The sequence below is a fragment of the Rhinichthys klamathensis genome, unplaced genomic scaffold (genome assembly GCF_029890125.1).
Source record: "Rhinichthys klamathensis goyatoka isolate OS25496 unplaced genomic scaffold, OSU_Roscu_1.1 h1tg000137l_1, whole genome shotgun sequence".
Lineage (NCBI taxonomy): Eukaryota > Metazoa > Chordata > Actinopteri > Cypriniformes > Leuciscidae > Rhinichthys > Rhinichthys klamathensis.
The window spans coordinates 223,590-248,638 of NW_026606672.1; the positions used below are offsets into that span (position 1 = coordinate 223,590).

The 25,049-nt window shown below is 39.1% G+C and overlaps 1 protein-coding gene across 4 annotated transcripts; it reads left to right on the forward strand.

The window, feature by feature from the left end:
- grin1b (glutamate receptor, ionotropic, N-methyl D-aspartate 1b) lies at window positions 1-24,560 on the forward strand. 4 transcript variants are annotated; one of them, XM_056257348.1, is made up of 21 exons: window positions 1-459; window positions 3,291-3,425; window positions 3,941-4,117; window positions 5,860-5,922; window positions 6,652-6,749; window positions 8,913-9,034; window positions 9,879-10,053; window positions 10,588-10,732; window positions 11,462-11,548; window positions 11,639-11,774; window positions 11,861-11,988; window positions 12,192-12,356; window positions 12,973-13,091; window positions 13,558-13,670; window positions 13,808-13,956; window positions 14,575-14,732; window positions 15,701-15,862; window positions 16,040-16,149; window positions 16,510-16,655; window positions 20,459-20,569; window positions 23,025-24,560. In XM_056257348.1, exons 1-21 carry the CDS (start codon window positions 211-213, stop codon window positions 23,088-23,090), a joined length of 2,814 nt encoding a protein of 937 aa, XP_056113323.1. In that variant the 5' UTR covers window positions 1-210; the 3' UTR covers window positions 23,091-24,560. The 4 variants fall into 4 exon arrangements, with proteins under 4 accessions (XP_056113323.1, XP_056113325.1, XP_056113324.1 ...); XM_056257350.1 differs by lacking the exon at window positions 20,459-20,569; XM_056257349.1 differs by lacking the exon at window positions 5,860-5,922.
- Window positions 24,561-25,049: the final 489 nt, after the last annotated feature.

Below are 25,049 nucleotides of genomic sequence, written 5' to 3' on the forward strand. Positions count from 1 at the left end.
GCGTGTTGACATGGTTTTCTTGAACATGCACGGGTTTCATGAGCGGACTCAATGAGTGAAGAAGCCCATTCCTCAGCGGACTAGACTGAGGCGATCGCATTCCAGTGCTGCTGGAGAGGACGCAGTGAGAGCGGATCTGTCTTATCAACGGACATCGACACGCATCCTCCACGGGCCACTCAGATTGACTCCTCTGCCATCCAGGGCAAAATGCGTCTGGTTCTGTTCGCCTTCCTCATCTCGTGCTCCTGTGCGAGAGGAGGATGCGAACCAAAGACTGTGAATATCGGGGCTGTCCTGAGTCAGAAGAGATATGAACAAGTGTTCAAAGACGCTGTCACTCAAGCCAACAATATATACGGCAAAGATAAGTTCAAGATGAACGCTATTTCAGTCACCCATAAGCCAAACGCCATCCAGATGGCACTCTCCGTATGTGAGGACCTCATCTCTAACCAGGTAACACTCGCAAACCAGTCTCTCCAACTCATTATATCAGGAAAACGCATTTTGAAAACATCCGAATACATTTTTAATAAAATTTTTTAAGTGGCATGTCATTTAGTGCTCTCATTTTTTTGAAAATAATATTAATAATATTAATACTAATAATATTAATAATAAATTAAGAAAACCCGTTTAGAAACATCTTTACCAATCTATAGGCTAAATAATGCTATAATATTATCTTTTTATTGTATAACCTATAGTTATATTTCACTTAATTGCTAGTAAATTTAACAGTATCATATTGAATAAACGAGACATTTTGATACTGACATATTATTGTTACTTGCACAATTTTCTAATAACTGCTTATTTTAAAGTGCGGTCAAGAAAGCTCAGAATCAATCAATCAATCAATCAATCAATCAATCAATCAATCTAAAACATGTTACCGGATGACTCCTGTGAATTTAGGCTATAGCTACTTTATATCAGAGGCTTAAATCAAGCATTCATTTTATTCATTTATTTTTACATATTTTTATTGTGTTCTTTGTTAGTTTTTCAGCTAGTACTAGGCTAATAGTTTCTGGTAAACGCGAGAAAAAAAAGAATACAGGCTATTCATTTAAATACAAAATATTCAAAATCATGAATCATATACGTGCATACATTCAATGACAGTCATTTTCAGCCAGATTTAGTTACTGTAACTTTGTTTTCTCCAAGGTCAAGCGCTGTCGCGAATCTCGATTTTTATTTGTTGCATGTGAAAACATTCAACAGGATCCGGGGGTCCATTTTGACATACCAATGAGTGAGCATAAGAAGACTGCTCAGAGGTTACATGAACTGAGATTGAAATAATGCAAAGTAGGATATGTGATTCATGTGGCGTCATATAAATAATACAAATCCAAGCATAAGTAAAGCTTTTAAGGTAGCATGTCTAACCCCTCTACGAGGCGCGCGCTTCACCGCTGGCCCTCCGCCTCTATTTTAATGAAAAACGAGGCCAACATGGCGCCAGACTCATAGATAACAGCTGCTTTGTTCTGCGAGGAAAGCTCTATCAGAATATTACACAGCGACGGAGGCAGAGATTATAGACTTCAAAGCTGTAACACGGATTACCATCCAAGTCACACCCGCCTAACATACGCTTGCACGCGCACAGACACAAGCGTGCATGCATGCAGTTCATGACAACCAACCTGCAAACTGCTGATGTTAGGTCAACACTTTGACATTTTACTGTCAACTGGCTCGTCTGGCAAGGTTAAATAAATGCTTCACGTTTTAGAAATGCGTCAATAACAAATACAGGCAACTAACTAAAACAGTCATGTGTTGTGTGGATGATTAGGCCTACAACCCCTCCATATTGCTAAAATGTTGTTCAAATGGAAAAGAAATGTAAAAATGCTACAAGAAAAACGGTTAACTCCAAGTTACCTTAACATAAGGTGAAACGAATTAATTATATTTAACAGGACAGTGCATACTGTAAAATTAATGTCAACTTTTTTGTAAGTAGCCTAGCTATCTTGCAACCTAATCATTTTCAGTGAAAAACAAGATGTTCCATTCTGACGTAGGTTAAGACGCTATATTTTGTTTTTATTTAGGCTAAACATTTATGTTTCTTATAATTTTATAATAATCAGTTACCCACATTATTGATAATGCCGCTTTCCTGCTTAGCCTATACGGCTATCACACCAAATAAATAAATACGTGGCAAGAAATATGATTTGAGTTTAAGATATTTTGTATATTATATTAAGGGAGAAAAGTTCAAAGAATGTAGGCTACAAAACTATCGGTTTACGAACAAGACGAGCACTCTCTGCAACAATATTACTGAGGTCCTCTGAAGTCATATTCGCTACAAACGATAACTGAAACGCAAGATGGCGCCAGATTTTTTTTGTAACAAGAAAGCGTGCAAAAGTAAACGATACATTGAAAATAGCGTCGCGCCAGTTTCAGCTACCCGGATGAGCGGAATGATGCACAGCGTCCATTAACAACAGAATATTACCGTAGTGCCCTCATGCTAAGTGGACTTTACTTCATTCACATTTGGAGTCCCAATTGAGATTCCAGATCGCAGACGCATTTATGTTGTTCAGTCCAAAGGACACTGCAAACTGTATAAGGAACAGGGGTAGCCTACATGGATATAACGTAGGCTATCACTTCACAGGAAGCAATGAGGGAAAATTTACCAACTATTCATCGCGTTCCAAATCTGCGCAACTAGAATTTCGTCTGTGCTGAGTGTGCTCGATGACGCAGCAGGGCGTTCCGAATGAACGCATTTTATCAAGTCAAGCGAATTTGAACACAACAGATAGTTAGAAGTGAACACTGCATATAGGGAATTATAACACAGCCTATTAAAGATTTGACCGCCACACGTCGCGATTGACCAATCTGAATCTAGTAAGTCACGTGATAAGGTGATTATCATTATTTTTACATTTCATGTTGTTTAGTTAATGTTTATGCCATTATTTTATTATCATATTTGTTAGCCTAGTGGTCTTTGTTTGGTAACAAATTCAATCTTTATTATTATGGTCTTCCAGTTTACCACCTGTTTTATGGTGGTTATCAATAGGCTATTTTCTAGTAGCCTACACACCAGATTTTATTAGGTCAAGTATGTTTGTACATATATAAATTGTATCATTTAATATATTGTTTTTATATGTATATTATATGCATTGCAAAATATATAGGTATCAAAATACCAGAATTGAAGGGTTTTTTATTTTTATTTTAGAAGTGTTTGTGTCAAAGCTTTCTCAGATTTCTCTCCTCACTATGATCCTCAGGTGTATGCGATCTTGGTGAGCCACCCACCCCAGTCCAACGACCATCTGACTCCCACTCCAGTGTCCTACACGGCTGGTTTTTACCGTATCCCTGTTGTGGGCCTCACCACCCGCATGTCCATCTACTCCGATAAGGTGAGTGTGGGAGACCACCAGATGCTGGCCTTTGACTGCAGCTCAGTATAGTTCAGACAGATTCAAATTCTACCTGCGTTTCACTGTAGTAGATTGTCATCTGTCCTTTTCTTCAGTCAACCTTTTTTTTTTAAAAATATGCTTTGTTTGGAGCTTTGAAACCTTTTCTGGAGGATAAATATAAATATAAATGTATTTTTGCATGACGCTCCTCCTCCATGATGGTTTTCTATTCCTGCATCAGGACAGAATAATGTGATAAATGTTTACTCAGTTTCAGTTCTAGTGTGGACCTCTTTTCAGACATTTAATTAAAAACTATACATAGCGTTATGATCGATTGACTCTTTTAGATTCACTTAAACTCTTTGCCTTATGGCATCTTGGCGTGCTAAAGAAGTAATGTTGGGATCCATCTGTAAATTAATTACAGTTAAAGTGATTAAATCCAAATGAACTGAAATTGCCTCGGGCCTTTGAGATTCACCAGTTTTTTTCCCCAACCGTCCATTTAGAGCATCCACCTCTCCTTCCTGCGCACGGTACCGCCCTACTCCCACCAAGCCCAGGTGTGGTTTGACATGATGCGTGAGTTTCAGTGGAATCACATCATCCTGATTGTGAGTGATGACCATGAGGGCAGAGCGGCACAGAAAAGACTGGAAACCCTGCTGGAGGAGAGGGAGACGAAGGTGAGACTCACACGGTCCAGTATTTAAATGAGTGTGCGTGTGTAAGTCAGCGTGTGTTCCTGTAATCAATATCTCAGAGGTCCTCTATATATGTTAAATGTTTCCTTTTTTCTGTTGTGTAAACACATTTCTTTCCATTGGCAAACATTATTTATGCCAGAGGCATCAGCAGCGTCTTAAGTGGTTTATCTGCAAAACTTTGTACTTTTCTACTCATCTCACATTGCTTTTTTACCATAGTCAGATTCTCCTATTTGTCTATCCACAACAGGAGCAAAATGAGGGACTTAGCCTGGGGCTGTGCAAAAAATCAACCCAAAAAAATCCAGTAGGGGATTTGGTTGCTTTGAGTTTGTGTGACTCTGTGAGAAATTCTTCCCAGCAACAGACTGTGACTGATTTATAGGTTTTCTTTGTGTGTAGCTTTGCACTGTTAAATATTTCACATTATATAAGAAAGTATTTCACAATTAATTTGAAGGTAAGGGTAGTTAAACACTGTGCGAACTTTAAACCTCTTTAATGTTTACAATTATACTCATATCATGTATGTGTGTAATTCAAAATTTCATATGCAGTGTCTAAATAAAAAAAAAAAGATTTGTAATTTAGTAAAAAGAGACATTTCTTCAGGATCTGAATCCATTAGCACGGCGCTGTATTTTTAGGACACCCGCAATGTCGTTGCAATGTCATGTTCAGTAATGGCAGCCCCAAGGCCAGCTGTTTTTATATGCACATGCCCAGACTGTTTTGGGAATCACAAAGGGTTCATGAAAGTCTTTCGGTTGTGTCTATTACAGCCAAACTTTGCCTGCTCATTGTCTGCAGGGTTGGATCACTGCATATTAAAGCTTATTGTGATATAGTTTTGAACAGATTTTCGCTGATATATACTGTTTATATAAGATATAACCTTCGGGTTACCAGTCTGACTCTCTAACCATTGGGCCATATATATATAAGAATATGTTCAGCTACTGAAGCCTAATACAGTTAGTTAGTGCATATTCTGACTGCACAAAAAATTCTTTGAAAAATACAAATATGCATAAAATACAAATATGTATATGCATAAAAAAAGAATCTCAAATAATCCATGTCCATCAATTTAATGTAGCAGAATTTTACTCTTTAATTTTACTTCTGTTCTGCAAAAGCAACAAATGCTTGACAGACTGTCTATACATCAGATTCTGTGGCTCTGAAGAATGTGTATTATCTTGATAAAGTGCCTAAAATATGTTATTTCGGGCCATATGTCTAGACAGGCATGTTTTGTGGTAGCAACTTGCTGTGCTTCATGGGCTTAGCTGATGTTCTTTTACAGTAGGTTGACAGAGAAATTTAAATTGATGGATGGGATGGCGTGAACTCGATTAGGCTGTGCATTATAACGAAATAGAGTTCAGAAGACATTAGCATTTATTATTAATTGTGGTAATGCAAGGAAGCCCACTCAGGGCAGGTGTTTTAATTGAGTCCAGGTGAGAAGGTTAAATTAAAATGAAATATTGAGAAAAGAATGAAAGGAGGTGAGCTCATTGAAATAAGAGTGAACCGGTTTAGACCATTTGCAAGGATAGATAAGGTTTGTTGATGTTTTTGCAAGCCCCAGGATTAGAGTTTCCCAATTTGAAGCAGAAAAGTGGAGATTTGTTGGAATGCTTTACTGCGCACCATATATAACTGTTTATAATATTCTGTGTCTGCATATTTTCTCTGTGCACATTATTCATCAGAGTAAAAACAGGAACTATGAAAACCTCGACCAACTGTCCTTTGACAACAAGCGAGGACCCAAGGTATATTTGCATGGTCAATGCACGCCGCCCCAAACGTTATATGAAAGTAGCCACTAGAAAACAGTCAAACAATCAACAAACCGATTCCAGAGATTCTTATCCTGCCAGCACGTCTATTTATTTGTTTGGATTCCTTTTATGATTTCAATCGAGAATGGGTTATTTTTTTCTGTTAAAGCGTATACAAAAACTCGCTCCCCCACCTGTCACTTTTTTATTTTTGTGTAAAGGAATGCATGTATTGAAGCCAGCAAGATTGCAAGTCTATTCTTTTTGACACCGTGCGTGGAGATCTGGTCGTGTGGGACAGGCACTGTCCAGATGTTACTCCCACCTTTCTGCAGCATTTCTTCTTTTTTGTTGGTTTTTTATTTTTTGTTGGGAAAGAAGCCACCACCACCATCTTCCTTCACCTGTTTTTTGCTTTCGGGTTGCATCAATCTTCTTCTCCCTTTTCCTGTAACATGCACGTTTTTCCTTGGAATCTTGATTCCCTTGAGTTTGCATGCGAAAATGCAGAACTTTTTTTTTTACCTGCTCCAAGCTTTCTTATGTTTTTTTTTCATTTAAGCAGTTTATCTCAGAAACTTTTTTTACTTCCTTTTTTAAACCCCCTCCTCCCCCTCCCAAAAAGAAAAAAAGGAGAGGGAAAAAACGCAAGCGCTCAAAGAGCATGGTTCATTGTGGGAATGAGTCAACTACTTGACTAATGTTGTGTCCTAATCCCAGGCAGAGAAAGTGCTCCTGTTCAGCCAAGACACAAATCTGACGGCTCTGCTCCAGGAAGCCAAAGAGCTAGAGGCCAGAGTTATCATCCTGTCCGCAAGGTGAGTTCACCTCTGGGAAGATGAATGTGTATTTAATATTGGTCATCTATATAGTAGAAATGTGTAATTATTTTTGAAATTGAAGCATTCTAGACTGAGAAAAGGCAGAAAATGTATTTTTTACTCATGTGGCTGAAAGACAACAACTCCCAGAATGCACTTGCTTTGCTGCCCTTACGAGGCCACTCCCAAACCACGCCTACCGGTTACAGGCGGCAGAATCCGAAAAATGGATACAACTAGGCTTGCTTTGATACATTGTGAGTTATTTGATAAATTTCCATCGAAATGGTGCTAAATTGCGTTGTACCGGGATGTACTAGCCTAATGTATATAACACAACTTAGACTTTCACATTAAAAATATGATGCAAGGCAGGACCATGTCAACAGTGTAGCTTAGTAGCTCTGCATATGAACTGTTTTCCTCCAATTGAAATCACTATTTCTCTAAGCTAATACATTATCTAGGCTAATCCATACTCGTAACACTAAAGGTTTATAAAAAGAACCACAACCAATGTGAGTTATAACTTTTAATTAAAAAAATAATTAATATTAACACTTTTACACATTCAAAGCTCTGCGGATTCAGCGATCTCGTCCAGAAGAAAATGGCATCGCTGAGATTCGCGACAGCAATAGGACTCTATATCTGTTTCCATAGGCGCACAGCGAGAGCACTGACACGGCCAGTCTGCCCCAGCTCGAGTCTGGCCGGTCTCAGGTCTCCCTCCGGCCACCTCTTGTTCCTCCATCTCCCGCAACTGTTTATCGCTGTATTGTGGCTCGTACAGGGAGCCGCGAGCATCAGATTCTCGCAACAGATCTTTGAAATCCCCTTCTGCCATTTCAACTTCAAAACTACCTTCCGCCACCGTGATTAGCCTACTATACAAACTTTCTACACAGACCAAGAGGCAAGAGCCTGTTAGCTTAGCTTCTACAGAAAGATGGCTGACACTCTCTTTACATTCTGTGAGTGAGATCCCGCCTCATATGGGCGTGGTGAAAACATGCAGAACACTGGCTGTAGTCTTTAGCCTCTGGCACAAAAATCCTCCAATGACGCAAGATGACGATTTTTGCGTCATCGGAGGGGGGGGGGGCGAATATATTAATTCGAAAATACTACTGGTTTTCTACTGACAAAGCTTGATGCTAAATCCTGAAGTATCCCTTTAACCCATCAGACTGCTAATCGCTAATGTTGCTGAATAATGCATTTGGCCAGCCAAGAAACTGAAATGGTACTGATAAATATGGCGAAGCTTTGGTTTGAGGATTCTAAAAAAAGATGTTTGCGTATCAGGGTGAATTTTTCAGTAGAGAATTGGCCTTTATTCGATTCAGTTGGAATTTTAATTGAATTGGCCACATCTCACAGAAAGTTGAATTGGATTTTGAATTGGAATGAGGGGATGATAAATTTACTGAATTGCAATTCAGATAATGAAGAAGTGTTCTTCTACCCTAGTCCAAAAGTTATAATATAATATAATATAATATATAATATAATATAATATAATATGACAAAGTTTGCTTTTCTAGTAAATTACAAGTATTTAGATTTCTTCGAATTTCAATTTATTTAAATTAAGTCCAAAGTCTTGTTCGCTATCTCAAAGTTCAGTTTAGATTCAAGAATTGAATTGGAATGTAGACATTCTCAATTCATTGTGCTTACAATTTCAGTGAGTTTATACATTAAAATATAAAAAAAATTACAGCAAATGAAGCTAAAATGATGTCCAGCCTCAGTACAAACACTTCATAATCCGTTTTCTGGTTAAATGAACCAACATCTAATTTGTTAACAAGAGATTGCCTCAAAATGTCAAACTGTTTGTCTGCACTTCATGACTCACTCATAATCAGACCCACACAGAATATGCAGACTGATTTGGGGGGGGGGGGGATTTTAGGCATTCTGCGTAATGGATTTAAACATGGTAAAATGTATTTTACACTCTCATTGGTGAATAAAAGCATGGTCAAATTCGCCAAAATATTTAAAAAAGAAACACGCGAGGAACTTTCTCAATAGTGAATGCTCTGATTTCGGAGTTCTGCACTCAAAGATTTCATGTGGGCTTTTGCTTATAACATTAACATTGTAGATGTTTACTCCAATCCGTTATAACCAATCTTTTTCCAATCACAGTGAAGATGAAGCCGCAGCCATTTATAAAGCGGCACGCCATCTCAATATGACAGGCTCTGGTTACGTGTGGCTTGTTGGAGAAAGGGAGATGTCTGGTAAAGCACTGAGTGAAGCCCCAGATGGTATGTACTTTTCATCCTCTCCATTTTCATCTTCTGTGTCTCTCTCTCTCTCCGCCTCTCTCTCTCTCTCTCTCTCTCTGCCTCTCTCTCTCTCTCTCTCTCTCTCTCTCTCTCTCTCTCTCTCTCTCTCTCTCTCTCTCTCTCTCTCTCTCTCTCTCTCTCTCTCTCTCTCTCTCTCTCTCTCTCTCTCTCTCTCTTAGGCTGTTTAACAAACTGAACATGTTTGCCTTTTAAGCTTTTTATACGATTACAATTTGCAATCCCCACCGACGAAATCAGTGTCTGTGCTGTACTTGCGTGTTTAAACGTTTAAACATCTGCATGTTTAAAGGTTTTAAACACAGTGATTCTTTACTCATTGTACTGTGCTTTATGTCTAATGTTTAATTTGTTTCATTTTTGAGTGTTTGTCCTTTCTTTCAGTAGACAACAAATGATGCAATAGAGAGTTGTGGTAATCCATATTGGTTTGAATGTGCATACATTTTTAAGGTTTGGCTGTCATGAGTTTATTTATAAGTGGTGCTTTCCTACCTCCACATTGAGGTGTGGATACGATGGTAAGCGACAACCGCATTTCTTTGTTTCCGGCTTCTTTATATACACATCCATGTTCAACTTCACATCATTCTGCTCAGTGCTGACCCTGTCCTAATCCCCCCATGACTTTCACAGCCCTTCTGTCTGTCTTGAGACAATTCGTCGCTCATATGCAATGCACGTTTGTTTCTCTCTCTGGCAATGTGTGCATTTCTTTATTATGAGTATGCCTTGACGTGCTCTTGAAGTGAGAGTCGTGTTGTGAGGCATTGGCCAACACCATGTAATGTTGTCAACTGGGCAGGCTTGCTCGGCCTTCAGCTTATCAATGGCAAGAACGAGTCTGCACACATCTACGATGCCGTGGCTGTGGTGGCCCAGTCCATTCAGGAGCTCTTTGAGAAGGAGAATATCACAGAGCCTCCTCGAGGCTGTGTTGGCAATACAAACATCTGGAAGACTGGCCCACTCTTCAAACGGTGAGGCCAGGGATACGCGCTGGCTAGCATTTGCTAGCTTTCCAACCAACCATCCATTTGCTGTCATGCATTATCATACATTACCACTGGTCTGGCACTGACAAGAGTGGAAGCTTTCACACCACAAAGATTGAAATCGCAAGCATTTTGCTTCTAAAACCATGCCTTCACTCCTCAAAAGGAGTAATAATCGAGTGCAAGGACACATCAAGCCTGTTAAGTTGTTGATTACATTGGCCTTGTGAAATCTGGTGGTACCAATTTGCATTTGAGACCCAATTTGAGACCCTTACAGGTGTCATTTCTGTTCTCCTATGTCTGTGCCTGCACATTACGTGCCATCCGTCTCCACCCCACATGACACCCCCTAAATCTTCCCTAGTTAGTTTTAATGTCTTTTCCTAAGACATGCCTGCATCTCCCATCTCTGAATTCTTGGTAAACTTCCATTACTTCCAGTCATCGTCAATGTCTTCCTTTGTGTTTAAATGAGCATTTTGTGCCTTTTCTAAAACCCCCCCTCTGGTGTACTAGAGTACTGATGTCATCCAAGTATCCAGATGGCCTAACAGGCCGCGTGGAGTTTAATGATGACGGAGACAGGAGGTTCGCCCACTACAGCATTCTGAACTACCAGAAAACCCGGCTGGTGCAAGTGGGCGTCTACAATGGCTCGCAAGTATGAAATTGGCTCAGTCTTTTTTAATGAGCTGTCCTTCAGCTTCACACAAACATTGCTATTTTAACAGTTGGGACAGTTAGCACACTAATTTTATTGTAACACTTTACAGTAAGTTCACAGCATTAAGTTTCATGATCCAATAATGAAGAGAGGCTGCTCATTGCAGAGCCAATGGGTGGAGCGTGAAGTCCAGCTCCCCCTCTCTGAATGTAATCTGGGCATAGTGGGTGGAGCTAAAAAGTCCAACCACACCCTAACCCTAACAATAATCATACCCATCCACCTATTAGATCAACAGAACTGGACTAAATCATGTTCCACCCATGACGTCCAGAGAGGGGGAGCTGGTCTTCATTTGGCTCTGCATTGAGCATCACTTCACAATGTAGTTTGTGAAGTGGATTCTACAGCAATGTTGTCTGGGGTCAGCTTACAAAATCTTTTTTTACAGCAGTTATTTATCTAGATAAAGGTTCATTTATAAATATACTATAATTCATCATTAATTTGAAGTAGCTATTAATTCCCTTAATACAAACTGACATGGTATTAGTGTGTAGGATTTAACAATAAACAAAATCAATGTTTTAAAAGTGATTGACTATCTAAAAAAAATGTGGGAAAAAAACAAAAAACATTTACATTATTTAAAAATGCAGTGAAGTTAGACAAATGTATAGTAATGGAAATTAATGAAGGTGAATGACAGAATATATTTTGTTCTAGGTCGTAATGAACTCTCAGAGGAAGATTATTTGGCCAGGAGGAGAAACTGAAAAGCCGAAAGGCTATCAGATGTCAACAAGATTAAAGGTACTTCATTGCAGGGGTTTTGATGCATCATTTTTTTTTCTTCTTAAAAACCCCTTGCGTTTACATTCAGTTCACTTGTTTCTTTGGTAGATTGTCACCATTCATCAAGAGCCCTTTGTCTATGTCAAACCGACGTTACAAGATGGAACATGCAAGGAAGAGTACACTGTAAATGGAGTCCTGATCAAAAAAGTAATCTGCACTGGCCCCAATGAGACCATTCCAGGTAGGCATTATGTATTATTATGTTTGTATATTTTTGGACCAAAGTTGTGCTTTGTCCAGATTTGACTGGCTTGTGTGTCTCTATAGGTCGCCCCATAGTGCCTCAGTGCTGCTATGGGTTCTGCATTGATCTTTTGATCAAACTTGCAATGACAATGAACTTTACCTATGAAGTGCATCTAGTGGCTGATGGCAAATTTGGCACTCAGGAGCGTGTGAGTAATATGATAACTTTATTGATTCTTCACCTGCCTGTAGCCTTGCATGTCTTTTCAAAGGTCATGCAACTAGGCTTGTCTGCGCATTTTCAAGTCTTTCTTCACAGATGCCATTAAGCATCTGCTGAAATATGCATTTAGAAATTTAGAAGAAGCGCATTTAGGCATGACATTTCATAACGTTATCTTCCTGATACCAGGTAAATAACAGCAACAAGAAGGAGTGGAATGGCATGATGGGAGAGCTCCTGAGTGGCTTGGCAGACATGATCGTGGCTCCACTTACTATCAACAATGAACGAGCCCAGTACATAGAGTTCTCGAAACCGTTCAAGTACCAGGGGCTCACAATACTTGTCAAAAAGGTGAGTCTCAGATGACCAACAGATCAACAGGACAGTCTTTAAAGCGATAGTTCACCCAAAATAAAAATTTGAAGTCAATGGCTTGGCGACAAATTTTGTTCTGAACCACACTGACTTTCAATGTATGGGCAAAAACAATTCTTTAAAATATCTTCCTTTTCTGTTCCACTAAAGAAAAAAAGTTAAAGAGCTTTAGAACAACATAAGATTGGTACATTTTGGGTGAACTATCCCTTTAAAACGGCATTATTTCCTGTGGGCAATAAGAAAATAATAGATGAAGATCTAGGGTCAGTTTAATTTCAGTTTCATGACTGCTAAGTTTTAAATAAAGTATATAAAATGTAATTAATTTTTGGAAAAATCCTCTGAGAACATGACTTTCTAGGGCGGAAATAGCATTACAGTTTCTTGATTTAATTGAATTCCCTGAAGTGGGCTTATCTCTGTACTGAGAAAATGCTGTGATAAATCAATTGACTCTGGAGTACAGTGAAATCTATTAATACACCTCTAACCAGCGTAGATGTAGACTCCATTTGATGCTCCATATGGCGATGCATGTGGCAATGTGGGTGGTGTTTGTTGGATTGGATAAAGCTGTGTTGTTTTGCAGGAAATACCACGCAGTACACTGGACTCGTTCATGCAGCCTTTTCAGAGCACTCTGTGGTTACTGGTGGGTCTATCGGTCCATGTTGTGGCGGTGATGCTCTACCTATTAGACCGTTTCAGGTAAAGGAAGACTTGTTACATGCATGACACCTTAAAGGGATAGTTTATCCAATCTTGTTTGTCATTCATTCTTCTGTGGAACACAATGGATGATATTTAGAAAAATGTCTCAGTGTTGTTGTTTTTTCCCCTCCATACTATGAAAGTCAATGGGGTCCAATGTTGTTTGGATCCCAGCGTTCCTTGAAGTATCTTCTTTTGTGTTCTGCAGTAGAAAGAAATTAAAACAGGTTTGCAACAACAAGGGTGAGTAAATGATGACAGGATTTTCATTTCTCAGTGAACTATCCCTTTAAAACTCATCCTTGGATAGATGTAGAAATGGCTGAACACACAGATGTAAGAATGTAGCTTGATATTACAAAAGTTTGCAGAAGATCTCAGAAGTGTGTCTGAATATGAACAACATTTTATGGATGCAGTCTAAAAGCATCTGCCTCTGACTGATATGCGCTTTGCCCTGCAGCCCGTTTGGAAGGTTTAAAGTAAATAGTGAAGAGGAAGAAGAAGATGCCCTCACTTTATCCTCTGCTATGTGGTTCTCCTGGGGTGTACTTCTGAACTCCGGAATTGGAGAAGGTAGACATCAGCAACGAGAGATTATTATTCAGTCTATCGCCCCTGTGAGGTGGAAATATTGCTGACTCTGTGTTTGATTGATTTTGCAGTAAGCATCATTTTCTTTATCTCTCTCACCTCCCCGCTTACATTCGCAGGTGCCCCTCGGAGCTTTTCAGCAAGGATTTTAGGTATGGTGTGGGCTGGGTTTGCTATGATTATAGTTGCATCTTATACTGCCAATTTGGCAGCCTTCCTAGTGCTGGATCGGCCTGAGGAGCGCATTACCGGCATCAACGACCCTAGGGTGAGCACTAAATATGAAGCAGCTTTGCATGTTATACAACAGATCATCAAATAGGACTCTAAATTACTGTGCACCGAGATTTCACATTTCACACGGCATAAAAACACCACATATAATTAAACTTGTCAAGGACACATAATTATGGGTCATTTGTTAGCAAAGGTTATTTTTATTTGCCATGTTTCATCATAACAATCCATGTCAATTCTGCCATGTGGGCTGAAAAATTAGCAAAGGACTGAATGTAAACATTTGAATAAATGTAAAATAAATAGGAATAAAGAATCTATTAAAATCAAAGGGGTATATGTATATTCTGAATGGTATTTTCTAATATGAGATATTTATACATTTACAGTTGTAGATGCACAGCAGTATGACTTCACTTAACATTTTTAGGTCATACTTACCTTGGTTTGCCTCTATTCCCACAGCTGTTTTACTCAGAAATATTTCATGTAATTGAAGACAAAAAAGTCAAAATTTTGGATTTGCAGACACCAAACACCAGTTTACTTTAATTATTCAGCATGTTTTGAATAAACACTTAAATTATCTTGCGTAGCACCCATTTATAACAGTTCATACAGACCGTCCCACTGTTACCTTGTATTCCAGCTGCGAAACCCATCAGACAAGTTCATCTACGCCACAGTGAAGCAGAGTTCTGTGGACATTTACTTCCGGCGCCAAGTTGAGCTTAGCACCATGTACCGCCACATGGAAAAGCACAACTACGAGAGCGCCGCTGAAGCCATCCAGGCCGTGCGAGACAAGTCAGTCAGCAATAAGAGTTTCCCCTAATTATATTTTTTAAAGTATTGTTATTTTTTGTTATGCCAGAACAGGTTTATTTGAAGCTGTTGTTTTAAAGCTCCCTTTAGGGGCCGGACATAGATATCAATGCCAGGAAGTGGACTGTAGAGAGATAAATTTCTATTCAGTATAAAGGATGACATATTCCTCTCTCCTCAGTGAGTCTGTGAAGAGCAGAGAGAGGCTAAACTCCTGTTAGTGTGATTCAGTATTGTTGCTGCTGAATACAAAGCAGGGCAGGGAGTTGTATTTTAAAGAAAGACCTTCACTACAAGGCTAAGAAAGGAACAGATGGCAGACTGCCAGTAATACATTTCCCTTACAATTTTTTTACATCTGGAGTTGTATATAATCACCAGGAATTACTTCCATTTAGAAGATGCAAGTTCTTCATGCTGTTTGTGTAAAGTGTAGTAGAGGTGCAAATTAATTATTAAATACAGTGGTGAGCAGAAGTCTAAGACTATAAAAATCTGGGATCTCATTTCTTTTGAACTTTCTATTTATCAAAGAATCCTGAGGGGGAAAATGTATCATGGCTTCAACAAAAATATTAAGCAGCAGTTTTCAAAATCATTAATAATTAGAAATGTTTCTTGAGCACCAAATCAGCAATATTAGAATGATTTCTGAGGGATCATGTGACACTGAATAATGATGCTGAAAATTCAGCTTTGTCATCACAGGAATAAACTAAATTTTAAAATATATTCAAATGGAATGCAGTTATTTGAAATTGTAATAATATTTCACAATATTGCATTTTGACTGTATTTTTGATCAATTAGATGCAGCCTTGGAGAGCATAACAGACTTCTTTCAAAATTATTAAAAAAAATCTTTGAATGGTATTGTAAAGATAAAGAATTTTAAATGGCAAAAATGCAAGACTTATCATATTTTCATTAAAATTTTTCTCTTCTCATAGCAAACTCCACGCATTTATATGGGATTCAGCAGTGTTGGAGTTTGAGGCCTCGCAGAAATGTGACCTGGTCACCACAGGCGAACTGTTCTTCCGCTCTGGATTCGGTATTGGCATGCGCAAAGACAGTCCATGGAAGCAAAACGTCTCACTGGCCATCCTCAGGTAATCTCAGCCAAGACTAATCATCCACAGTACGCTGCTATACTTTTGTTTGTTTTTCTCTTTTTTTTTTCTGTTCCTTTCAGCTAATCCCTAGGCTTACCGCAATCACATGTCAACTGTTTCTATTTATGGAATAACGGATTGTTTGGCTGATGTGTTGGGTCTTTGAATTAATAGTTCCCATGAGAATGGCTTCATGGAGGACTTGGATAAAACCTGGGTCCGTTATCAGGAGTGTGACTCCAGAAGCAATGCACCAGCCACACTCACTTTTGAGAATATGGCAGGTATGATCCACCTCTCACAGGATCTCTTTTGCTTTTTAGAGGTTTGTTGACAGACACTGACAGTGATCAAATCCCTCAAGTTCGTCGAGTCTCTGTGCCGTTGGTTGCTAGTAGGCTTTTCTACTCGACCGTGGTATCCAGCTGTGCGAGTTAGAAGATTGCCACAACATGCCTCTGCTCATTTGCATTAAATTAAAACCAACTTTGTCATATCACCAATGGTCACTGAAGCTCAGGTTGCCAAAAAATGAACGCAAATCTGTCAGTATGAACGGCCCTTATTAATAGTCTCTGTCTTTTGCCCTCTTTGCCACATTGAAGACTGTTTGGAAATAATCAAATGTATTTTTCACCACGCAGGCGTGTTTATGTTGGTTGCTGGTGGCATCGTTGCTGGGATCTTCCTCATCTTCATTGAGATTGCGTACAAACGGCATAAGGATGCACGCAGGAAGCAAATGCAGCTGGCCTTTGCAGCAGTTAATGTCTGGAGGAAGAACCTACAGGTACAGCCGCCTCCCAACCCCCAAACTCTTGCTGGAAGTTATTAGAGCCAACAAAAGGCCAATCTGCAGCTAACCACTGGTTTCTGCCACAGAATGAAGAAATCTCATAGTCTGTTATCCATTCATGATGTGACTTAAAGGTCATAATGAGGCAGAAATTAACACATCACCAAAGTGAACTCAAAGAGAACAGCCAAATAAGGCAGTCAAACTGAGCAGTGAATGTTACAGTGAACTGAAGCGTTTGTCAATATTATTAATGCATGCTAAACTCTTTTAATGATTTTTTTTTTTTTTGTACAAGGGAGTATAAAAGGGTGAGCTTACAATGAGCTTCACTTGATACACTTCCTAAAATATAAAGCAACTATAAGCTTTCATATGTAAAGACCCATTTATACCGTTTGGAAAAATATTTATACACTACGTTCAGAAGTTTGAGGTCAATAAGATATTTTTTTTAAATATATTTTTTAAAGAAGTCTCTAATGCTCACCAAGGCAGCATTTATTTGATAAAAAATACTGTAAAAACAGTAATCTTGCAAAAATATTATTAGAATTTAAAATAACTGTTTTCTATTTGAATATATTTTAGCAAGTTATTTATTCCTGAGTTGGTAAAATTTTATTTGTACAAATTAATTTTCTTTCAGGGTTCTTGGTTCAAGTTCAAAAGAACAGCATTTATTTGAAATAGAATTTTTTGCAACAAATTAAGTCTTTACTTTCACTTGTAATCAATTTAAGGGTAATTAAATGGTAAGTATTTTTAGGTTTATAAATCTGAAAAAGACAAACCTTTTCATTTAAAATTTGTTTTGTAATTGCTGAAAGCAAGCTTAATAATGTCAAGTCAAATTAACATAAGTAAACATTTTCCAGATTTTTATAATTCGCTTTGGCTTTAGTACAAGGACAATAATTGAATTTATGAAACAATATGTTGTCTTTAAAGTATCATGCATAATAACCTTTTCATATTATATAAATGGGTCTTTGGCATCAAAAACTTTAAAAATACTGCTTTAGATAATACAACAAAGCACAAATACTCAAAGAAAGCAAAGAATAATCCAGAGTTACATACTGTTTATAATACAGTGTGATTGGGAACTTCTGATAAATATATAGAACCTCACAGCTGTACAACAATGCCTCGAGGTGAAAAAAGATAACAGGCCAATTCATAAATTTGGCCATTTGGCCATGCAACAGCACACAAGTGTCCAAAATAAATCCTTTATAGTAATGATAAGAGTGGTTCTCAGCAGATCCATGCAAAGACACATTTCTTACCATCCAATCGAAACGCTCAGCATGATAAAGTAGCTCCTGCAGCCTTACTACTGCCACTGGCATTGCTTTTATTGAGCAGCTTGACAAATGCACACACACACATTAAAGGAGCCTGTGGGGCTGCTGTGGAGTCAGGAAGACGCATGCTGAGCAGGCCGTCTGACTGTCCCTGCTGGGTTCCTCACGCCCTAAACAGATCAGTGTTTGTCCGCTGCTGGCCTCCAGCTGTATCCATACACAATGGGTCACAGGCCAACATGATGCCCGGATGATGGCAAAAGTACCAAGGTCCGCCCGTTTGAGACTTGCTGGCTTACACAACACATGACCATAGCTATGAACTTCTGTGAAAGTTAGTGAGTTGTTGAAGCGAGATTACTTTTCCTGATGGGATTCAAGTCATTGAGCGTAGCAGGCATTTCACCACAAGGCAAAACACTAAATCTAACTATTAATATCCAGTGTCAGTGCGGTATCAAAGCCAACAGCTAGCTGATTGACTTCACACATCAGAGAGTCATGTTATAGGGAGTTAAGCGTTTTAACCTTCGGGCTTTCCCGCCTACTTGAGTCACAAGACAGTGTTGCACGGTTAATACGCCCACACATGCCTCCCACGTCCAGTCAGAGGTCCAGAATTGTTGAAGGCTCATAATTTGAGATGAACAAAAAAATATTATTTGACCACAGACAAGGTCTTTTTGATGATTTTCCTCCCACTGTTTATCGAATAAAAGAAAAATAATGCTTATATAATTAAATTGCAAATGAGCCTCCATGTAATCCCCATCTGAATGGGCAAATATGGATGTTTAACCAGCGCTAATGGCGACCGAGTGTGCCGATGAATAATTCCTTCCTGAAAGCTAAAATCAATTATTACACACTAAAACCGCCACGCTCATTCCAGGTGCACATGCAACGTATGCAAAAGCCATACACACAACTGCTTCCTGAATGCATGAACAGGCAGATCTGCCCTGGATGCATTTGCATTTCAAACCAGAGCGAGCCAGGAGCAGATCAGGCACCCGTGTGATGTGGGCTAGCTGCCCACTCCAGGGGCACTGCCTCTGTCATCACAGGGCTTTGAAATGCAATGGATGAAAGCACTGACGGTTAAAGGCGCTTGTACGGTCACCCTTTCTAGAAAAACCAATAATGCATTATGTGAAAACCTTATTGTGGGCATTTTTTGTCTCGTTTCTTTTGTAATGTTGTTTGAGAGAGCCAGACAGTAACTAATGATTCACAAATGCTAAAAGAATTTAAAATATCTCACAAAAAATGCACTTTACTTTACAGAAGCATTTTGTTTGGCTTTGGACATTGGATTAAAATTCATTTAGAGGGGAACTCTGCAGATCTTTTTGTCTGTTTCACAAATCAATTAAGTATTAGATCATTTGATGTCTATTTTTTAATGACAAGGCAAGTTAGTTCAGGTTGTGAAATGTCACTCCCTTGAGAAGTGTATATATAAATAATGCATTTTCGGTTCTGTACTTGGTTTTGAAAAAAAAACATTTTCAAGAAAAGTTTCAATTTGTTGACTCGAAAATGTTGTGTAACCATGTGAAACAAACATGAATACAAAGAGTACATTTTTAAGAACCTGGCACATTTGTTTTAAACAATATAAACTGGTTCACTAACCTGTTTGTGGTATAATTATTCATATATTGTATAGCTGTAAAGTAAAGTGCAGTTGCAGATGGTCACATTTAGAGTCGCTCACTGTAGGGGATCAGACACATGGTCCAAATGTGCTAGTAAATGAGGGAGTGACGGTGCCAGCCAAGGTCAACTGTCATGTCATTCATTTTGCATTCCCCTTTTGGTTCCATCTATTGCATGTCTTCTGGTTGAATTCACCACCCCCCTCCAGACGCTCTTGTCTCCTCTTATGAGCCTGCACATCCCTTTCTCCTTCCTTCATATGCCCATTATACCCTCACTGGGGTATAATGCCAAGGGACTGTGTTAAGTTTCGATTGTTTATTGATGAGTTATTCATTTTCCCTGACAACACAAGAACATCTTATCCCTTTCAAAATGGACCCCGACCCACCCCCCCCCCCCCACATCCAATTACGTTTCTTTTTCTTTTTTCTTTTGCTAATGCTTTGGCTTTCCATTTACGGAGTTGCAGAACTGTGGATGAGTGTGGTCTGATCACACAATCCACAGAAGTCCTCCTCTTCCCCTCTCTAGAATATCAGGATTGTAAAAGATTCGAAGTAAGACTTTCTGTACACATTCTCATCCAGTCTATGCCAGTGTCCTCTTTCCTTGTAGAACGCTGTGGGTGCGCGAATGGACCGTTCTGACTCACAGCCAGGATTGACAGGAGACTCCACGTTAATTGTGATTAGCACTAAAATTAGCAGGGTAGTGCTATTCAGTAGCTTTCGTAGTCGAGGTGGGTGGTGATGGTTGGAAACCAAACGCGCTCTTCCAGAGAGCACGAATAATTGTTCTACATATACTGTATATTTATTTTAGGATAGGAAAAATGGTAGAGCAGAGCCCGACCCCAAAAAGAAAGCCTCTTTTAGGTCCATCAGTACCAACCTGGCCTCCAACATCAAGAGACGTAGGTCGTCCAAAGACACGGTAAGAAGATTAAGAAAATGACGCCCTGCCTGTACTTCTATCTTCTCGCTCTTTTCCTCTTTCTCCTCCTCCTTGGCCTGCCCTGTTTCTTTCGCTCTCTTCCTTTCTCCTGTCATCTCATCTCTCCTCTCCAAACAAACGTCTCATCTCAGAATATCTTCACCCTCACACATGGAGTTACAGTCACGGCCACATGTCTGTCAGTCAGCCATCTATACTCCATCCAGACATCTGTTGGGAAAGCCCAATCAGGGATCTAGCTGCCAGAGAAAGTGTGGAGAGGGAACAGAGGAGCAGATTTTTGGGGGGGCTAGTGGGTTTACCTCTCAGGAGGGTGGCGAGGTAGCTTCTCCGTCTTAGCGCCCGTACTGGTCTTTCTCCCGTGCCTAACCTGGATGTGAATTTAAGCTTTGTTTTCACGTTTTCTTTTCTCCTTTCTTGTGTACTCGTGTGTCTCTCCTCTCATCGCTCGGTCCTGTAACGGTTATTTCCATGTACCTCATTCTCCTTTTATTGTCCCATTTAATGTGGTTGCTCTCACAAAGTCCCCCTGTATGCCTCCCACGATGCACGGTATCGACATTAACAGCCAAAGACGAGCGACGCTAAAATAACCTAGGCTGTTCCCCCGACAGGCATGCACTACCAAGATCTCTGCGTTTATTTTTAACCATTCAATGTTTTCTTTGCAGTTCTATGAATAAAAAAACCCTTTCATTTTCAGGAAATGCTGCTCAGATGGGTTTTGTGTCTACGTTTACAATGTATTGAACTCTCAGAGCTAGATTCCCACATGAGTTTGTTCACACAAACCGCCTCCTCACTGTGTTTCCTTGGTCCCACAGGTTTAATAAGACGTAGCTCTCAAACTAAACAGCTACCGGCTCTGAGGATTCAATACAAACAAATGTGCAAGCACAAACACAGACTATTTCATTGCATTACTTCAATTGACTGGGTTGTTTTTCAATTGCTCGCTAGACATTTTCTGAGTATGGCAATGATTGACCTGGGGCTTTGTTGCATACACCCTCAACTTGCAAAATTATTTCTGATTGGCAGCTCACATTTCAGTTGATTTCTCCCTCAGTAAGATGGTTTAAATCAGAGGTGAGGGTGCTCACAGAATGCATTCTTAACAAAACCTGATATGATATTATAAAATATTTTTCAAAGATGAAGGTAGAATAGGTTCAGATTAAAGATACAAAGTCGACTACCTAAAAAGTGACAAAATGTCTTTTTGAACTGATGTTTACCCATCACAGTCCTAACCATCCTTTTCTTTTCTATCAGTGTTTTTTATAAATGGATTTGAATGGCGTTTTGATTGTCGGTGTCCACACCACATGCCACACTGCCTCTCTCTTCCTCTACCAGCATGACCCTTCTGGTTGTTGTAGAATAGATCTCTTATGCTTTCCCCCTGTTTGTAGACAGGGGGCGCTGTGGTTATGACTCAGAATTGACTCGGAACACCATAAACACCGTTGTTATGAGTGAGGGTATCACAACACCCACTAAAGCCTTCTAACCAAAACTATATCCCTTCTGATAATAAACTCTCAAAGTTGTCATGATTAAAGGGATAGTTCACCATATTGAAAATCCTATTATCATTCACTCACGTCATCGTCGTTCCAGCCCTGTATGTTTTCTTTATTCTGCGGAATACAAACTTGGGGTCCAAAACAACACTGGACCCCATTGACTTTCTTTGCATGGACAAAAAACATAGACATTATTTTCAAAATATCTTCTTTTGTGGTTCACAGAAGAAAGAAAAGTGGTTGGGAATAACGATAAGGCTGAGTGAATGATGACATATGGGTGAACTATTCCTTTAATTAAATGTCAACCTTTTTCACAGATATTTTCGTATGCGGAGAGTATCAAAATACAACTTTCAGTACAATAATACTATAGAATCATTCAGAAATCGAGAGATACTGAAGGTGAAACCTGTGGCAGACTGGAATGAACTGCACCTTGTGCTGCATATCAGGTCCGGCTGTCATATTTCATTAGGACAGTTACTATGGTGACAGTACTTCTAGGTCAGGTAAATTATTACCCGTGGGCCAGGAGACAGAGTGCTCTCGTTTGTGCCATTACAGGTTTCTAGTACAGATATTTTCGTGTGTTGATATACGGTACCCGTTTAAGGAAGCATATTCATTTGGGACTGTAAGCGTGAGCAATGATCCTTTAAGGAAGCAATTGTACGGTAATGAATCCGTTACCTCGTTCACTCTATTTATCTTAAGCCACAGTCCAAGGAGGCCTGTCTGTTTTTAAAACGCAGCCAAATTATTCGGGATGACAGATAAACACGGCCTGCAGTGGGTGGAGAGATTGCCTCCGTCATAACAAACGTGAACTAAATACCAGGAGGTACAGTGTGCAAATATGTTTGCTCTTACTTTTCCTTTTTCTGTTTCCTCCTCATTTATAGCCATATCCCACGGACATTACCGGCCAGCTCAACCTGTCAGACCCCTCTGTGAGCACAGTGGTGTGAAAGTGGAGAGAGAAGGAGAATTTGACAGGCAGAAAGAGAGAGAGAGAGAGAGCGAGAGAGAGACTGGAAAAGCAGGAGGCGGTGGGCTCTGAATCAGACCGCTTGAGACAACACCTTCAGCACCGTCATTTGAGCAAAATCCACCCTGTCTCAGCATATGCACACTGGATATGAAACTTATGGACACACTGTGCCAAATTCAACCACACTGGAGCAAATCCACACTGCCACACATATCACACCAGACCGACACACTCATAGATACACAAAGTGCTTCACTTTTTACAATTTTTTTGCACACATCTAAAGAGTTTTTTGTGAATTATGTAAATATATATTCAGACTTGTGTTTCTCCACAGTAGGTCATCGTTCAGTCTTAATAAGAGAAAATAATAAGATAATACCGAAGTAGTTTTTCACTTTTATGATACGGACATAATGATGTTTCATACAGTACATCTTTCTACCTCCACCTAAGATACATGTAGCTTATCTCAACACTTTGGTAGTGTTTTGATGTTTTCCCATTTGAAAAGAGCAAACACAGAACATCTCTTTGAAAAAGTGGGTCGTAGTAGAAAATGCAGTACTATAAATAATACTGTAGGTGAACGTTTGGCACATTTTGATCATCGTTGCACTGCGTTTCTTAATATTTGATTCTCTCTTCACTGCCGTTTTCAAAACACACTCTCTTGAAGTGGCCCAAGTTGCTTTGGACACATACTGTGGATTTTTGACTACCTTGTTTCTCTACTTTATTAATTAATTCATTTATGTTTTTTATCTTTTGTAAAAATAAATATATAATAGCTTTTTTGGCTGAGAATGATCTGAATATCAGCGTATAATATGGGGTCTATTCAGCCAGGGGCTTAATGTAGCAGATCCGACCTTGTTTATCATAAAAGTTTAATGGCAAAATTTCAAACAAACGAAAGGAACCTTTTAATGATAAAGAGTGGCGTAGATGTAATGAAGCAGATTTTATTACAGGATCTTTTGAGCTTCATGTTGAACCCTGCTTGAAATTCCCTGTAATATTCTGTATCATTGTGTGAGCTGGTAGCGTGAATCTTTTTGCTACCACATAAGGACCTTTCCTTGCATTATACATATTTCATCATGTCATTATAATATATGAACAGCATTATATTTTGTCTGTGTGTAATAATAATAACACTAGATGCTACTTCCATTGTTTGTTGTCAAGCTTTTGCTCTGTGGACAAGTGAAACGGTTACCAGCAAAAGTGGTAATTTATAATCTGAGTCAGCCTTCTTTTTAAAGTATGCTGACCAATTATAGATGAGTTAAAGTATTAGATCAATGTATAGGTCGTTTGTCACAAACAATCAATCTGAGGGCTTTGCTAACTATTGTGAGAAGTTTAGACTGTGAACTATGCGTACTGTAACAGTAAGTTATGGAGCTATTTTATAAGATGAACATTATGATTTTTTTTTTTTTATAGAAAAACAGTTAGATTCATAGTTCAGGGTCTGGTGGTCTTTGCTTGACAATATTATTCTGTTTGTTGGGTTGGGTTCAGCAAAGTGTCTGAAGTCCAGTTTTACCGTGAACATGACTGTGCAGCTTCTTTATGTCAAAGTGAAATTCGTTTTGAAGCGAATAACGTGTTAAGCAGATACGCAAATTCTCTGTAGATTCATGGGTATTAAATATGACCTACTTAGAAAAATGTATGCAGATAACCATCAAGCTAATATTTGATCATATAATTGGAATCAGTGTGGTGAAAACCCACGACGTTGACGGGAATGAATTAAAGTGTGTGGCTTGAAGTACTTGTGAGGCTCAATAGGAAAGACATCTTTGACAAACAAAAGCAATGTAATCTGTCCAATTCACTGTTGTGTGCAAACATGCATTGTTTCTAAAGCTTTAAGATATCGCAAGGACATTTGAATCTGCTTTTACCATATTTTTCGACCACC

What these genes read in the sequence shown, in the direction of transcription:
- grin1b (XM_056257348.1), top strand. Translation starts at nt 211, where the DNA reads ATGCGTCTGGTTCTGTTCGCCTTCCTCATCTCGTGCTCCTGTGCGAGA. An exon ending in TGTCCATCTACTCCGATAAG is followed by an intron (nt 3,426 to 3,940) that starts GTGAGTGTGGGA and finishes CCGTCCATTTAG; the next exon opens with AGCATCCACCTCTCCTTCCT. An exon ending in AGATGTCAACAAGATTAAAG is followed by an intron (nt 11,549 to 11,638) that starts GTACTTCATTGC and finishes TTTCTTTGGTAG; the next exon opens with ATTGTCACCATTCATCAAGA.